At 51.2% G+C, this 17,971-nt stretch overlaps 1 protein-coding gene across 1 annotated transcript in view; it reads left to right on the top strand.

Moving 5' to 3' along the window:
* Nucleotides 1-6,661: 6,661 nt before the first annotated feature.
* The window catches only part of USP7 (ubiquitin specific peptidase 7), a 56,259-nt gene continuing 44,949 nt past the window's right edge, over nt 6,662-17,971 (top strand). Inside the window, exon 1 of the mRNA XM_060122389.1 lies at nt 6,662-6,799. Within this exon, the coding sequence (XP_059978372.1) occupies nt 6,721-6,799 (79 nt within the window). The 5' untranslated portion in view covers nt 6,662-6,720. The remainder of the gene's footprint in view (nt 6,800-17,971) is intronic.

The following is a 17,971-nucleotide window of genomic DNA, read 5'->3' as shown; positions in this document are numbered from 1 at the left end:
CACACCTGGCTAACAATGAGCAGTCATTCTAGAAAAGACCTTGCTTTAAGGACATTAAGGTTTTGCCGGCTCACAGCCCAGAAGAATGTTGGCCACTTGACCTAATTAGCCACCCCTGTGGTCTATTTTGCCATTTGTTTAACCTCAGGCAGCCCCGTCCCTGTCCATGGCACATAGTGGGTGCTCAGCCTAGGAATCGTTTTTTTTTGCGGTACGCGGGCTTCTCACTATTGTGGCCTCTCCCATTGTGGAGCACAGGCTCCGGACGCGCAGGCTCAGCGGCCATGGCTCACGGGCCCAGCCGCTCCGCGGCATGTGGGATCTTCCCGGATCGGGGCACGAACCCGTGTCCCCTGCATCGGCAGGCGGACTCTCAACCACTGCGCCACCAGGGAAACCCTAGGAATCGTTTTGAGTGAAACAATGGTGGGTCAGGAATGGGGAAGGCCTGGGGTCTCATCTCATTCTCTCTCTTACAAGAACCATCTCACAATTTCTGGATGGGGAAAGTAGTTCCTTAACAGCCACTTTAGGTAGAAACTGCCCTCCCCATTTCCCTGATAAGAATGTTGAGTTCAAAGAGGTTAAGTCAATTTCCCAAGTTCGAGTTTGCAGGACCCCTCCATGGAACCCAGATCATCTGGTTTGCATCCCAAAGCCTCTTACCCTCCCAAACTGTTTACAGCGGCATGACCTTGGCCAAATGCCTTATCTCTAAGCCCACATCCTCACTAACCTTGTGGTTGGGGGGTTAGGTTGTCTTTCCAGGTATGGATTATAACTTAGTTATACTGGGAAAAAAGTGCCTCTGATTCCTATTTCCATTAAGTTATTTTAGACCCTGACCAAAACATAGCTTCCAGGTAGATAAATATTTTGGGTCTCAAGAAGAAAAACGAACCGGCTGTTTATGCCGAGTCATGGCATGGGCCCTGGGAGCAGCAAAATGTGTTTTGCTCAGAGAGTAATGATAGGGTGGCGCCCCTCCCTACTTGGCTCTACCTAATGACAAGGCAGATGGTCCAGCGGTTCTTGTCTCCCCAGTTTTCTGTCTCTTCCTCTGGTCACTGGTTTTGGAACCAGGGCAGGGGTTGTGAAATTTCTAAAAATTAGCAGTGATCAGAAATCGTGCCCTAGGGGCTTCCCTGGTGGTGCAGTGGTTGAGAGTCTGCCTGCCAATGCAGGGGACACGGGTTCGAGCCCTGGTGCGGGAGTATCCCACATGCCGCGGAGCAACTAGGCCCATGCACCACAACTACTGAGCCTGTGCTCTAGGGCCTGTGAGCCACAACTACTGAAGTCCGCGTGTCTAGAGCCCATGCTCTGCAACAAGAGAAGCCACCACAATGAGAAGCCTGCGCAAAGCAACGAAGACCCAATGCAGCCAAAAATAAACAAATAAATAAATAAATTTATATAAAAAAGAAATAGTGCCCTAAATCCTCTTGCCCTTTGGAGTTCTCTAACAGATCCTTTGAGGCATCTTGGCATTAAACCTCCCAGGAAGTAGGCATTATGCAGCTGATACACTTCTGCAGAGTTCTTCCCCAAGTACCCCTTCTGTGTGCAAATGGTTGTTTTTTTAAAATAATTAATTAATTAATTAATTAATTTTGGCAGCATTGGGTCTTTGTTGCTGCACACGGGCTTTCTTTAGTTGCGTCGAGCGGGGGCTACTCTTCGTTGCGGTGCACAGGCTTCTCATTGCGGTGGCTTCTCTTGTTGCAAAGCATGGGCTCTAGGCGCGCAGGCTTCAGTAGTTGTGGCTCGCGGGCTCTAGAGCGCAGGCTCTGTAGTTGTGTTGCGCGGGCTTATTTGCTCCGGGGCATGTGGGATCTTCCCGCACCAGGGCTCGAACCCATGTCCCCTGCATTGGCAGGCAGATTCTTAACCACTGCGCCACCAGGGAAGCCCACAAATGGGTTTTATAATTCCACCAGGGGAAGAAGAAAACAGGCTAGCACAACCCTCTGGAATAATTGAGTCTGGGCCTTCTTCGTAGGCCTCAAAGTGCACTGGTCTTGCCCTTTTTTCTGGCCACCTGGCTTGAGGGATCCTAGTTCCCCCACCAGGGATTGAATCCCGGGCCCTTGGCAGTGAAAGCGCAGAGTCACAACCACTGGACCACCAGGGGATTCCCGGTCTTGCTTTTCTAGTAGCCATGGTGGCCTAGGAATAACTTCTCCACCTGTCATCCACTCCTCCTTGAAAGATGGGCAAGGCAGGAAAAGAGAAGATAAGTGCTGTTATTGAATCCCTATGAAAATCCATCTGAGAAGCCTTTAAAGCACGCAGGCACTCTTTTCTACCTTTATATCCCAGACAGCCCCTAGCTCCTAGCAGGCAGTTAGCATCAGCTGAGGTGAAAGCGTTCATTCAACCTTTATTGAGCATCTGCTATGTGCCAGGCACTGTGCTAGGTGCTGAGGACAGAACTGTGAGAAGGATAAGTTTCTCTCATCAAGATGCTTGTAGGAGGGGACACATTATTATGCATGTTCATTTTTTATTGCTGTGCAATAAGTTATCACAAACTTAGAGGTGGAAAACAGCACCCATGTATGATCTCATAGTTTTGTAGATCAGAAGAGCAGGCCAGCTCCAATGGGCTCTCCTCTTGGGCTTCACCAGGCCAAAGCCAAGGGGTGGGCTCTCTGACAGCTCCAGGGAAGGGCCACCTCATTCAGACTGGCAGAATTTAGTTTCGAGGCCCCCGTTTTCAGGCCGGTGGCTGGGAATGCCCCCTTAGCCTGTAGGGGCTACTCTCAGATCCTTCCACGTGGCTCCCTACATCCCAATAACAGAGAACCTCCTCTCATCTGTCACATCTCTGCCTTCCTCTTCTGCCACCAGAGAAAACTCTGCTATTAGAAGACCAATATGATTAGGTTGGGCCAAACCAGATGGTCTCTCTACTTAAACTCGACTGATTACCAACCTTAATTTCATCAGCGTAATAGAATGCAATCGTAGGAGTAGGATCTAGGTTGAAGGTCCCTTGCAGAACTCTGCATACTATGCTATGTAAACAGTTATTCAAAATGTGGTCCAGTGGTTAGGACCCGGGACTTTCACTGCCGAGGGCCGAGGTTTGATCCCTAGTCCGGGAACTGAGATCCCACAAGCTGCACTGAGAGAGAGAAAGAAAGAAAGAGAGAGAGGGAGAAAGAGAAAGAAAGAAAAAGAAAAGAAACTAAATGAAAGAGAAAGAAAATGCTGGTAAATACTATGAAAAAGTAAACCAGGTCCCAGGATGGAGTGACTGGGTGGATGGGTGAGGGGCCTATACTTGAGACAGTCTGCTTTGCTGGTCCCTCTTTGTATCAGCCTCTGACTATGACCCAAATCTGCTCTATCCCCACCTCCCTAGGTGGCCTCCAGGCTCTCATACCATCTCCACACATCTTTACCTCTAGCCCAGACTCCTGTTGAACTAACTCCTTACCACCTCTGTATGGATAATGTCTAACAGGCATCTCAAATGTAATACAGTCCAAAAAAAGCAAAAATACAAATAAAAACAACAAACTCCCCAAAATGAAGCCAAAAGAAACTTACTCTTAATTTTACTTCCAAACCTGTGCCGCCCCCAGACTTCTCCCCCATGTTAGTAACTGGCACCATCATTCACCCAGTTGCTCAAGCCAGAAATCTGAGAGCGATGCTTGATTCTTCTCTCTTCCCTCCCACTCAGTTCCAGGCTCTCAGCAATTTGACCTGCCTACATACTAACCCGTTTGCTCCATCTCCACCCCCAACCCCACCCCCAGTCCATCTCCAACTCTCATCTAGAGTATGAACAGCTTCCACTCTGGTCTTCCTCACTCATTCTCATCTTTTAAAAAGAATTAGTTGGCGACTTCCCTGGTGGCGCAGTGGTTAAGAATCCGCCTGCCAATGCAGGGGACACGGGTTTGAGCCCTGGTCCGGGAAGATCCCATATGCCACAGAGCAACTAAGCCCGTGCACCACAACTACTGAACCTGAGCTCCAGGGCCTGCGCACCACAACTGCTGAGCCTGCGTGCCACAAGTACTGAAGCCCGTGCGCCTACAGCCTGTGCTCCGCAACAAGAGAAGCCACCGCAATGAGAACCCTGCGCACCGCAATGAAGAGTAGCCCCCACTGGCCACAACTAGAGAAAGCCCGCGCACAACAATGAAGACCCAATGCAGCCAAAATTAAATAAATTAATAATTTATAAAAAAGCAAAACAAAACAAATTAATTGTATTGAGATCTGACACATACCACGTAATTTACCCATTTAAAGTGCACAGTTCAATAGTTTTTAGTATATACGCCGAGTTGTGCAACCATCACCAGAATCAGATTTAGGATATTTTCATCACCCCCAAAAGAAATCCTGCACTTACTAGCAGTCACTCCCAAACCCTTAACCGTCCAGTCCTTAATCTATCTCACATCTCTATAGGTTGATTTTCCTGTTCTGGACATTTCATGTAATTGGAATCATACACTATAAGATCTTTTCTGTCTGGCTTCTTTTACTCAGCACAGTGTTTTCAAGCCTCATCCATTCTTCATTGCCAAACAGTATTTTATTGTATTGGGTGTACAACATTTAATTTATCCATCGTGCGAGGTATTCTTTTTACTCTTATTCTTTTTAATTCCCTGGTTGGTTTTGAACCTAGTGATGAAGATAAGGTTGGCCAGTGTGGAACCCGATAGGCACCTTTATCACTCCCTGCCACCCCTTCCTTTGCCAGAGCAGTCCTTTCTGCCCTCCCCCGAGTCTCTAGAGAGCTGGAGAGAAGGATTCTTTTGCATCTGAGAACTGTTCATTAGCATTTGTGAGAATCTGTGTGAATAACAACACCTCTTCAGAATCTGGGGGTGACCCAGGGGCTGGGATTGATTCCTGGTGAAGTAGCTCCTTCCCTCTTGTCTGCTCACTGCTTTGGTCCAGCAAGAAATTCACTGGGGGGAAACATTTAAGTTATGAAATGCTGGGGGGGGGGCGGAAGGGAGCGGAATCATAGTCACACTTGAATCATACATTCATTCAACAAATACGTATTGAGTACATGCTATGTCCCAGGCATCTGGGATACCACAGTGCACAAAACATTCTTTTCTGGACGGGGAGACAGACAGTGAATAAAGTGGAGAAAACTGGAGAAAACTGCAGGGACAGGAGATAGGGAGATAGAAAGTGGGATACGAATCACAATTTCTTGGTCATTTGGGGGCAAAATTATATTCTCCCTTGAGACGGTCACTTAGAGGTGCACCTATGTAGAGATGTGTATCCTTTCCTTCCATTCTCTTCTTTATCCACATTGCCTTGGTTCTCATCAAAAAGTTGAGACCCCAATCACCGGTCTCTCAAGGATCGGGAATGAGGGAGGCCCTGGGTGAAGGATCTTAGCCAGACTGGGCTGGTATGAAGGGGATAAATTAATGCCAAAGGAAGAGCTATTTGGGTTGGTTTTGAGGGACCAAAATCTGTTTTCTGGTTTGGGCTATAGTGAGAAAAGAAGTTCTCGTACGCGAGGTACTGGGTGAATAAATTACAGATCTATTAAAGGGGGTAAATAACAGTGCCAGCAAGTGCTGATCCGCGCTGGCCGCTCGCTCCGATCCGGGCCTTCTTCTCCGGAGTCCACGGGCGATATCAGCTACCGGCCCGAGGTCACCCGTCTGCGGGCAGGGTTTCTGCCCCTACCACTGGCGGCCGCAGGGGCTTTCTGGGTGACCAAATGACCGGGATGGGGCATTTGCCGGGCCACTCGCCCCCTAGGGCTGGGGCACCCAGTCGCCCACATCGGAGCGCCCCCGGGCCCGGCCGCGAGGCTCCGGGCGGGCACCGAGGACGGGCACCCGGCGAGAGGCCGAGGCGGGCCGGGAGAGGGGCACGGGGGGCGCGGCGCTGCGGGCCGCTGGCGGGCAGGCGGGCGGACCCAGGAGGCGGTGGCGGCGGCGGCGGTGGGCGGGGCGCTCCCTGCTCCGCCTCCCCGCACCGCCTTCCCGCTCCCGCTCCGCCCTCCGGCTCGGCGCCTGCCCGCCTGCTCCCTGCGCCGCCCGCCCGCTCTCCTCGCTTGCTCGCTCGCTCTCGGGCCCCCCATGCGGATGTGACACTTCACGCCGCCGCCATTTTGAGAGCGAGCCGAGTCGAGCCGGCGGGCGCCGCGTCCGCTGCCGGAGCCCCAACGACGACGCCGAGGAGGCGGAGGCCGCAGCGCCTGGAGCGCGGCCGGCCCGTCGCCCGCCCGCGCCGCCGCCGCTCCCGTCGGCCCCAGGCCCCGCAGGCCCTCCGCGGCCGGCCAGGCCTCCAGCCCGCCGCGCCCGGCCCGAGGCGGGGCTGACTCCGCGGCCCCCGCCCGGCCGCCCTCCGCCCCCGGCCGGCCCGCGGCCCCGCAGCCCCGGCCCCGGCGGCGGGAGGCGGGACCCGCGGCGGCGGCGGCGGCGGCGGCGGCCGCAGCGAGCGACGAGGCCGCCCGGCCCGGCCCGCCGGCCGCCCGCCCGCCTCGGCGCCGAGATTGGGCGAATCGCGAGCAAGTACGTGCGCGTCTCCCTGCCGCCGCCGCCCGCCGCGGGCCGCCCCGGGGCCGCCGCCGCCGACGACGCGCGGGAGGAGGAGGAGGCCGCCCCGCCGCCGCCGCCGCCGCCGCCGCCCCGGCTCGCCGCCGCCGCCCGCCCGCCGGGCCCGCAGCCCCGGCCCCCGGCCGCAGGCGAGGCCCAGGCCGCGGCCGACATGAACCACCAGCAGCAGCAGCAGCAGCAGAAAGCGGGCGAGCAGCAGCTGAGCGAGCCCGAGGACATGGAGATGGAAGGTGAGGCCCGGGGGCCGGCCGCGGCGGGGCCGGGGGGCGCCTTCCATTGTGGCCGGGGGGAGCCGCGGGAGCCACGCGAGGGGCTCGCCATCTTTAACCAGGCCCCGGGCGGCCGCGGGCCTCGGCCTGGCCGGCCCGACTCGGCCGGCCCGGGCCGGGCGAGGCTGCACAGTCATGCCGGGCCCGCGGGCTGGGGGCGGCCGGTGGTCCCCCCGCCCGGCGCATTGTCCGGCCCGCGGGACCCGGGCGGCCTCGTCGGCACAAAGCGCCCGGAGCCCGGAGTTGTAAATTAGAGCGCTCCGGCGGGAGGGATGCGGGCGTTTGCGGACTGCTGGCGGCCGCTGCGCGCCCGGGTTGGGGAGCCGGGCTCCGGGGACCGTCTCCCCGTTCGGACGTCGCGGGGTCCTGGCTCTGGCCGGTAAAGTCGGGGAACCGGAGACCTCCTTGGGCTTCGGGGCTCGCCCGCACCTGCTCCTGCGCGCTCCCCGGCAGAGCCCACCGGGGCTTCGAAGCGGACCCCGAGATCGTTCCATAACAGCACTTGCTGGCGTCGGGCTTCATTTGGAAACACCTGCAAGGGGCGCAGATGTTCTCAGCCTTTGGACGGGCCCAGAGTCCGGAGTCAGGCGCTCTTCGTTTCTGAGTTAGCTGTATTTCGGGGAGTTTGGCTGTGTGCGGTGCAGTCAGCCTCCGGCCAGGTGTGTGTTTGAAACTACGTGAAAGCCGCCGCCCTCCCCCCCCCACCCCGCCCCACGACTACCTCTCTCTAAATCCACCCTGACTCCAGAGGTAACTTAATTTTGTGCCCGTGTGCCAGCAGTTTTTCTCAGGGTATCCTGCTTTGAGATACAAGGCCATGGTAATAGAGGTTTGATGCAGAGGCACTGAGCGCGGAAGGGTCTTGGGCTTACGTACCTCAAGAGGACTTGGTAGTTGGAAGGCATCTTTTATTTCTCGTGGCCCCAAGTACTTAAAAGGGCAAAGTCTAAGGAGTCTTAAAAGAGTCCTTACCTATTTCGAGGGGGACGGACAGGCAGGAGTCAAAAGAGTGCCCCTGAATGAAGGGGACATTGAATGTTCTGTTCTTGTTTTGCTTTTAGCCAGAGATCTTGGGGTGTGGAAATGAATGGGGGTGCTAGGGAAGCTCAGGTGAAGCAGCATTTGTCCTGTGGGGTGGCTGCACGTGTGGGGTGCTACATCCTGGTTGGTGGGAACTCTTACCATGACTGGTACTCCCCTGTGAGTAAAGTACTGCCAACAGTTGGATGTGCTCTGAAAAAAATGGCCTGCAAGGTGGCAAAAGGCGAAGTGGTGGAGATGCCTGTGGAAGGCACTTCCCGCTGGTACTTCAGTGGCCAGTAATGGGGTCAGGAGAACCCAGTCCATGCCAAGGACCAGGCTGTCCGTCTCACTTGGCCCCAGAAAGGCAATAACTTCGTAGAGTTTTTGTCACGTGTCATTAAACAATTAGCTGAAGGAATACATTGGTGAGAGAATTATGTATATTCCTTTTAATGCCTCGTAAAAAGGGATTGCTTTTCAATTTCCTTTTCAAGTTATCCCCCAGTCGAGACAAAAATCCACTAGTGTTAGCATATCCGTGTCCCACTTATGTTGTCTTAGCACTTTTTAAGCGTTTTGAACACAGGTGAGAGCTGATCAGCATGGGCCCCAGTGCATAGTGTATTTCTGGTGCAGAACTGGGTGTCAGGGGAAATAGTCGTGTCCACAAGTTTCAAGGGCTTTTCTATAAGACTAGAGAGTGTTGAGTGGAGGAAGAGTTTTCAGAAGTCATGCGTGCTTTCAAGACTACTTTTTTTTTCCTCAAGGAGTTTTGTTCTCATATCCAAGTTTTTGTTGGAAAAGTCGCCCGTAAAATCAGTAATCTGCAAATTTACTGGCGTCTCAAACTGAATGGTAAAGGTTGTAGTTTATTACTGCTGATTCCGTAAACTTCAGTCTTCTTCTGAGTGGGCCTCAGGTTCATTATCCAGAGGGTACCTTGTCTTTGTAGGGCTTACGGTTGTCAGCACCCTGTGAGCAGCCGCAGGTGTGCAGTTTAAAGAGCTGCCCATGTCTTAGGCAGTCTCTTTCAGCCTTTCTTAGCCTTCCCACTCCGAAAATGTGGCGTTAGGTTTATACATTGTAGTTTAGGACCAGCAAGTGTGAAAATCCTTCCTATTAAAAAGCGAGAAGGGTGGGATTTAGTGACCATCAGCTCTGCGTGGCCTCGTCTGCCAGGCTCTGTGAGTGACTCTCGCCTGCTTGGTGTTCGCCTTGGTTCCTGTGGACTCAGCAGCTGGAAGCTGTCAGGGCTCCCTCTGATCAGCTTGAGGAAGGGAAGCTTTGTGGATGCGGAGAATTTGCCCGCTCCACCTGGGCAGGGCAGTTTCGAAGGAGCCGGGGAGACTGGTTTGGTTGGCGGTTTTTTCCTACCGACGGGTCCGGTGTTAGTTTGCTCTCCTGCTCTGCTTTATAGGGGTCACATTTGCTTTTGACTGATCCCTGCACAGCCCTTGCACATCTGCTGGAGAATAACAGTGCTCAGGATCAGTTATATTAAAAATGTCTTGTTTTGAGCCGTTAGGAAAGTTATGAAGGGTGAAGGGCAGAGAGGGAAAAGATGGGGGGGGGCGTGGGGTATGGTGGCAGTTCAGTGGGGTTGAGACCACATGCTTCCTTCCTGTGAGGCCCGTGCAGGTTTTCAGGTTGGGAGGCAAAAAGCACCAATGGAGGTGGTGGCCTTTGTCGGCCTGGCCAGGAATGAATGTGCTCCACAGTTTATTCACTCTCTAACTCAGAGAGAGCGCAGGCCGAGGGGCTGCAGGAGGGACCTGCAGTGGCCTCTGCCCTCTCGGGTACTTGAGAGGTGATAATCTGGTTTGTTACGCCCCCCTCCAGATCAACAGGAAGTTTTCCCAAGGCCTGGCTTCTGCATAGGCGGGCTGGCACAAACGTCAATACCTTGATGTTTGTTCCTTGGTGTGCTTCTGCCGCCCGTGTGAGCAGTCTCTGTTTCAGAGTGTAATCTTGGAGACTAATGGGCACAGACAGTTTTGGTTGACTTTTGTACAACACTCAGACCACTGCTATCAGGACACCAAGCTGGGAGCAAATCAATGAGTTGTCTGCAGTTTCTGAAAAGAATTGATCACTGACTTCTGTGGTTTTTGTTTGGGGGGAAGCAGTGGTGGATTTCTTTTTCTTTCCAACTTGTGTGGGTAGATGGAGTTTCAAGTTACTTTTCTGCTAAAGCAGGTTTGGGAGTGGAAAGTGAGTTCTCTTGTACACGTGTGCCCAAATAAACTACACTTGGGCATTTTATTATATCTAAAACATGTTTGTTTTTCAAATAGCGCTGTAACAAGACAAAAATCAAATAATATGAGAATATTGATTTTCCTCTCACATTAGCTTTGGTTGGTAAAAGAACTCTACAAAGTGAGCATCAACTTGGAGAACCCAGAAAAGATAGAGACACATAGAAGAAATTAGGCCAAACTTAGAAACATCTGATGTGAGCCTGTCAGGTTTTGATGGGACTGGAAGTTACTTTCCAGAAGGCATACGCCCTCCTGATTCTTCCAGGCTGCTGATTTTGATTATCTGTAAACAAAAGATTGTTAACAGCACATATTGGAAAAAAGTGTATACCTTCATCTTGTTTTTTGGGGGGTGGGGTGGGGGGGATCAGTTTTGTGGAAAGGAGGAAAGAAGCCACTGAGTTAACTCACGGTGGGGCAGTGTGGTCAGAGAATACAGGCTTAGCGCCAGGCCTGAGTCTGAACGTGGACTTCACCGTTTAATTGTTGTGTGACCTCATGCACATTGCTTAAGCTCTCAGTGCCTCAGTTTCTGCATCCTTGAAAAGGAGGTCTGTCGTATCCTGCAAGGATGTTGTGAGGGTGGAAACACAAAGCATGTGTGAAGTGCTGGGCACAGAGATAGGGGCATCAGTGTTCACTCATGGTGTTGTGATGGTAAAAGGGTTACACCTGAGGCAGGGATGGGCACAGGTTAATCAAGCATGGCGCACACAGGTGGGGCAAGTTGACTTTCCTGGTTCTACGGTAATTATATCCTGACTTGGATTGGGAAGAAAACTGACCAGCCTCAATCTAAGCAGCATTGTTTATGAAATCCTAGGCTTGATGTGCCTAAATAGCTATATAAGGTTAATGTTATAATATTTTAAGAAAAATGTAGTGGATGATAGAGGAGTGGATAGTGGATTTGGTGCGTTGTTACACTGCTGCCGAAGCCTGGTTAGCTCAGTGGCCTTCGTGATGAGAGTATTCTTGCTCTTGCACTAGTGTTAGAGCATCTAGTAATGAATTTGATGAGGTTGCCAATCAGGTTGTAGCAGGGAAGCCAGGTTACACGAACCTCCAGACTTTGGGAGTCGGCCCTGAATTCTTGTCTCTAAATCCCACATCCTGTTACCAAAAGCCCTTTCGGTTTTCCATCCACCACCCTAAACCAGGCGGCCCCTGTTGCCTCATGCTGGAACTTTGCGGTAGCCTTCTTACTGGTCTCTGCTTCCACTCTTCCTGGACCCCACACAGCTGTCTTTTCACTGCCCTGCTTATTAGAAGGACTCAGGTGTGCTGCCTTCCTCATGCAGGTAGATGGGTAGTCGCACAGCCCGGCCTCTGCTCTCAGGATCCTCAGTCAGCCTGCTCTGTGCTTCAGGCTCTGAGTGCACACACACTTGCACTGCATGACGTGCAACTCTGGCTTTTGGGCCCTGTACTTGCACAGGTAGTGTCTGCTTCTCCTTGAATGCAGACAGGACAAGAGACCCCAGGAAAGTGATTCAGATGTCACCTTTTCCCTAAACTTTTCTGGTGGTCTCAGCCACTTGCCTTGCATAAGAGCCATGTCTTGCCCCATGAGCTACTTGTGGGGTTGCTCTTCTGTACTCATCTTCCTCACCGCTGGACTGTTTGTCCATCTGAAGATACCCATCTTATGTTCCTTTTTTGTTAAATGTGTTTGTGGGAGACACTCATTCAGGAAACAGCAATTTTAAGGCAAAACAGTAGTACAGGAGATGGCTGGCTGGCAGGGTGGTGTGTGAAAGAGAATGCCAAAGCCATAAACCAATATTGCTTTGATAGCTGCTAATTCAGTTTTATTGCCTTTAACGTAAGTTGCTTGAAGTGGCATTTTTGATCCTTTTGCAAGGAAAAGCTCCTTTTCCAGACAAGGGTATTGATGGACCTTATTGAAGTTTTCTATTGAGTATTTTAAAATTTGTTACTGTTTCTGGTTTTTTGCATGGGTAGTATGTAGCCTGGGTACTTCTGCTTGATTTCCAAGGCAAAGGAATTTTACTCTGGGGACCGAGTTGTAACAAGGTATTTCTTGACATGTACTGTGACGGTTAAATGTTCAAATGTCACCTGCTTCAGAAACTTCTTGTTCTGAACTAATTTGGACTTAGGCAAGTTGGAGGAAGCAGGATTTTTAAGTGTCTTGCGTAGGCAAGAAAGTCAAGTTATGCCATTTTGGTAGTAACTTAACACATGGCTTGGCCAATGAGAAGTCAGATGTGTTGAAATTCTCTTGAAGAGAAGCAGGCCTACTTCTGAGCATTGGTGATTTAAACTTGGAAGTTGGACATGGAGGTAGTTAGAAAGTTTGTTGTGTAGGGAAATACACTGACCCGGACTAGAGTGAATGCTTCCAGAACTTAATGGTGACACTAGTGTGAGCTAGCAAGAACCAGGGAGTAGGGAGGCGGAGGGGCCTCGGTGGGGCACGCCTTAGGGAGTAGTGTCACTGTCTTTGGTGTTGGGCAGAGCAGAGCGCTCCAGGGGGTGACGAGACTGGAGGGCTCATTGACTGTGCGGCTGGGCCCTCGCTGGGCTGAGCACGTGCTGTGTTGTCACCAGCTCGGCTGGGACCACTGTTGTGTGGGCACAGCTGTTAATATTCTCAGAGATGCCCAGGTGTCCTTCCAAGGAGCCCAAGTCATCTGCTCAACCTGGGGTTTATCTTAACAAATGTGAGTACTGTATCAGAGTCTCAAGGTGGTGGTCCTCCCTTCTTTTTAGGTCATTTGAGAATCTGCAGGATAAAGAGCAGGAGGTTCCCTTCTGTGACCACAACAGTTCCACGTGATTTTCCTGCCTGGCATAGAGTATTCGAAACCCAGGCCCTCCCTGGGTTCTGATTCCATGCTAGTGACTAATTGGTTTCCCTGACATCCTGATACTGGGAGGGCAGTGTCCTGTATGAGGTACCAGCCCCCAGAATATTGACCAGAGGAAGGTCTAGCTCTTGCAATAAGTTGTTGAGCTGGCCTCTGCTTTGGAAAGGGGCTGTATGAGATTGTTGGGGTGACCTGTAATGCAGAGTGTGATCACACCCAGGGTGTGGCCACCAGTGTCTGGGTAGTGATCTGACTTCTTGGCTCCCTCCTGCCCCCCCCCATGGTACTTTCAGAAAGAGTTGAGGGGGCTTTTCTCTAGGGTATAGGCTGAGAAAACTAACCTTACTCACCTGGAGTTGCAAGTGCATTTTGTCAATATGACTTTGGGGAATAAATTACATTTCAAGGCCCTTAATTGACCCTGTGCAATTGCTGTTTTCAAGTAAGGACATGTAATGCTCCTTAGCCTGTTTGCATGGTTAGAGAGTCCAACTCCTCCTTGTAAATAATGTGGGGCAGGTAATTTTTTTTTAATTGAAGTGTAGTTGATGGGTAGGTAATCTTGAAGTGCTTGATTCTTAGAGTTGGTAGTTTATGTCAGCTAGGAGGAGAAATTATTCAGTCAAACAAAGTGTGTGTGAATTGGTTAAAAACATTCCTCAATCCCTATTGCTGTTTTATAACCATCATAGATGGGCACGGAAGAATACCCTCCCAAGAGTCTCAGCCTTTTCCTCTTCTGTCTTTAGCTTGTTAAGGACAAGAGGGAGAACAGATAGGGGCTGGAATGCCTGACCTGCAGAAAGTCCAAAGAAGTAGCTGGTGGAGTGAGGTTGCTGAGCTCGAACCCTAACCCAGCTCCCAGTGGTGGCCAAGCGGCGACTTCTGATCTGTGTGATATCCTGCCTGTGCTAGCCAGAGGACTCCTTCATTCTCTAAAGCACTCCAGGTCTCCTGCTGCTACCCATGAGGACAAACTGAGTCTCTTTTCCTACTGAGACCTGGATTGCTTGAGAATGCCAGCTCGTATTCTTATGGGGGCAGAGGAGAAGACATGTGGGGTAGGAGGATGCTTAAGGGTTTAACCTGCAGTGTGCAGTAAGGTAGCCACCAGCCACATGGTGGCAATCACATTCCTTAACTGACTAGCCACGTTTCAAGTATTCAGTCGCCACTCGTGGCCAGTGGCCACCACATTGGACAAGCAGGTACAGCACATGTCCGACAGGGCAGAGAGTGTTAGTGGCCAGAGTTCACCGAAACAGTCTGGTTGGATCCTTAGCTAGAGGGTGTTTCTGGTAGCATTAGTGTCACATTGGATGTTGGAAAGATACAATGTGTCCTGGAAAAGCTAAATTAAAATGAGTGAATAAATAGTTCCTGGGCAAACACTACAGAGCAGGCTTTCTTCGGTTATTTGTGGTGAAGAACCAGTTTTGTTTTGTTTTTTTAATTTCCAGTCTGTTGTGGACAATTTCTGTATTTTGTAGACATGCAGTGTAAACAAATTGTTTAAGAAATGAAATGAAATACACATACACAATGCAAGCCCCAGGTTGTTATTAAAGTCACATTTCAACAGTTATTGCTTAGAACAAACACGCAGGGAGGATTTGCAGAAACTGTACATGTTCATTGCAAGCGTGTATAGGCCATTAATACAAGGGGACGTGCTATTGCACTTGTAACTTTGTCATTCCACCATGGTAACTGAACAGTTTTGTGTGAAATATCAATTCCCCGTATTAAACCTTATTTGCACACTACTTTTTAAAGAAACAAATAATCTCGCTTCCTGCTTGGATGGATGGCATCCCTGCTCCTCATAGAGAATGTTGATCCAAGTCATTTCGATGTTCGTTTTACTAATATGCAAGTGAGTCCAGTGCTGCGGAGGTATACCCCTGAGATTGGGAGCCATCTTCCAGCAGTTTTCCAAAATGTATCCATAAACAGCTCCAACTCTATCCTATAAACTAACATCTAAATTATGTTTCGTTGAAAGAAATGGGTTCTGGGTCCTATTGACTTGGGTTGCAGTTAACCAGCTAACCCTAAACTCTTACAAACTGTAATGGGGTCCCGGGACACGTGACACCACACTCCAGTTTGACAGCGCACCCACTGGCCCAGGCTAGGGTGTTGCAGGAAGTCAGGTTGCTGCAAAGTCTCCCCGCTTGCTCTGTTTCGGTCAGGTCCGAAGAGGGCACCTGCTTGCAGGCTGTGTGCAGGCACCTTGGGCTTTGCCACCCCCGCCCCCTGCTTTCTCATCTGGATGTCCCCGAGCACCAGGCCTCATGGCTTGCTTCTGACTCCACTGTACCCTTGTGGCAGCAGAGCTGTACTTGCTGTGCACTCGCAGAGCCTGGTGCAGGGCTTCTGCTCACGAGATAGACATTTATGCAAACCCTCCCGACAGGCAGGTACAGGGCTGGCTGCCCCCAGCACGTGAGTGAAGGCTCTTGGTAAACATGTGCCAGGGAGGGCTATGATGGGGGGGTGGGTACTGACCTACGGTGGGGAAGGGGGTGGGTCATCGGAGGCTTCACAGAGGAGGGGACACAGCTAAGTTTGAAAAGAGGGAGGGGTGGTGTGCTCAGAGGCAGGAGGTGTAGAACAGCATCATGGGCTTGGGATCTAGAGGGAGAGGATCTGTGGTCCCCAGAGCAATGGTCCACAGAGATGTCTGTCCTAATCCCTTGGAAGCCGTGACTATGTTACTTACCTGGCAGGGAACTTGGCAGGTGCGATTAAGTTCAGGATCCCTAGACGGGGAGATTATGCAGTGTTACTCAGGTGGACCCAGTGTAATCACAGGGTCCTTAACCCGTGAAAGAGGGAGGTTGGAGTGGCGTGATGTGAGAAGGCCATTGCTGGCATTGAAGATGAAGCTGGAAAAGGCCAGGAAGCAGATTCTCCCCTCGAACCTCCAGAAGGAGCCAGCCCTGCTGACACACTGATTTTCGCCCAGTGAGGCCCATTTTGGACTTGTGACCTCCAAAACTATAAAAGAATAAGCGTGTGGTGTTTAAGCCAGTAAGTTTGTGGTGATTTGTTCAGCAGCCAACAAAACTAATAATGATCCAAGAAGGTGGGTAAGAAGCAGTAGGTGGGTGTCCAGTAAACTGGCCTTGAACCTTAGAGAGCTGCATAGAGGCTGGGAGAGCTTGGCAGCTACCCCTCCCTGGGCCAGGCCCCTGGACGTGAGGGCTGTGTCTGTATCAACTCATTGGCTCCTTACCACAACTCTGAAGTAGATGCAGCATCATCCCCATTTTATAGCTGAGTGAAACAAGGCGCTGAGCAAGTTAAACAACCTACCCAGGGTTGGTGGCAGTGGTGGGATTTGAACCCAAGCCATGTGGCTTCACAGAAATTTGCGTCTCATCATAGTCAGTGGACACTATTTGTCATGAAGACGTTGTTACTGCTTTTTTTTTTTTTTTTCCGGTACGCGGGCCTCTCACTGCTGTGGCCTCTCCCGCTGCGGAGCACAGGCTCCAGACGCGCAGGCTCAGCGGCCATGGCTCACGGGCCCAGCCACTCCGCGGCATGTGGGATCTTCCCGGACCGGGGCACGAACCCGTGTCCCCTGCATCAGCAGGCGGACTCTCAACCACTGCGCCACCAGGGAAGCCCTGTTACTGCTTTTTAATTTAAACTGCTGCCTTCTCCCGCGTTTCTTATCTCACCACCCCAAGTGGCAAAGCTGCAGTTGGGCTCCTCAGTCTGAAGATTTTTGTGTGGCTCACCACATGCTTTGAATATAGAAAGTAGCTCACTGCCGAAATCAGCCGGGGCCACCTTATACTTCAGCAAGTGGAATATGGTGGCAGAAGCAAAATAGATGTGTTTTTAAAGGTAGATGCCTCCCTTCTTTGAGAATCAGGTATTCAGTAATGTGATCCTAAGCTGAAATGAATCATCCCTAAAGCAAACCATTCAGGGCTCTGGGCATATGGAGAGATTTAAACTTGAGAAGGCTTGAGCCTTGTCTGCCAGGGCTCAGGGCGAAAGCATACTGCATTTCAGAGGGCCAAGTTCTGTGGAGCTACAGGGTCAGACCTCAAGGCACCTTGTCCACTCAGGTCCTCCTGTCACCTCACCCTCATGACCCTGCATCTGCACATGAGCAAACTGAGGCTCCTCCAAGCCACACAGATGGCACCAACCTGACTGTACCCCTGCTGTGTCTTGAAGTCCTGACCAGCTGCATTCCTCTCCTCCCTGTCGCCTGAATCATCTGTTTCTTTCTTAAGACAGCAGCTTCCACAAGGTGGAAGGAAAACAGGGTCGGAGGTGCCAGAGCCCGGGATTGCTCAGCTGGGCAGGGGTTGAAAGAAATGAGGTCCTAAGAGGCCAGCCAGTCTCCTCGCTTCACTGACTTCCAGCTAGTTGCGTGGTGGTGTTTCTGTGGCACACACAGAATATCTTCCTTCTGGGCCTCTTTCCCTGACAGTGAGTTTTAAAACATGAGATAGATTCATACATACAACTTTAACAAACTGCTAATGCATTCATCGCTGGGTTGGCGAAATTGAGACCTTCAAGCCAGTGCATTTGGGGAGTCTAGAGAAGATGCAAGTAAGTGAGGTAACTCTTGGGCATCCTAGTAGGGGGGACGACCCAGAATGCAAATGATCCGTAGAGGTGACTAGTTCAGCTTCAAGATGTGTGGCGGCCAGCCACACAGATTCGCACACGGTAAGGACAGGCGGTCCTGGTGGTGGCTGTGATGGTTGTGGGCTCCTGCAGGATGCCCAGGTCGTGGGGATTGTGATGTTACAGGCATGGTCCCTGGGAGCTGTCAAAAGTCTTCAGAATTATTCTCAAGTTGGTCATTAATTACCTTGAGGGCTACGGGGAAGAGGGAAAATTAGTACTACAAATCTGCAAGTTTTCTGTTATAGCCAGTATTTCCTTGGGAATCAGAGCTATTATTTGGAATTTCTATTTTGATGAAGTTAAAAGTCCTATACTTTTTAAGGCCTTTTGTTCTTAAAATACTGGTTTCA

This window comes from Lagenorhynchus albirostris, chromosome 15 (assembly GCF_949774975.1).
Source record: "Lagenorhynchus albirostris chromosome 15, mLagAlb1.1, whole genome shotgun sequence".
NCBI lineage: Eukaryota > Metazoa > Chordata > Mammalia > Artiodactyla > Delphinidae > Lagenorhynchus > Lagenorhynchus albirostris.
The sequence above is the reverse complement of the archived record's forward strand: the minus strand, read 5'-3'. Positions and strand labels throughout refer to the sequence as shown.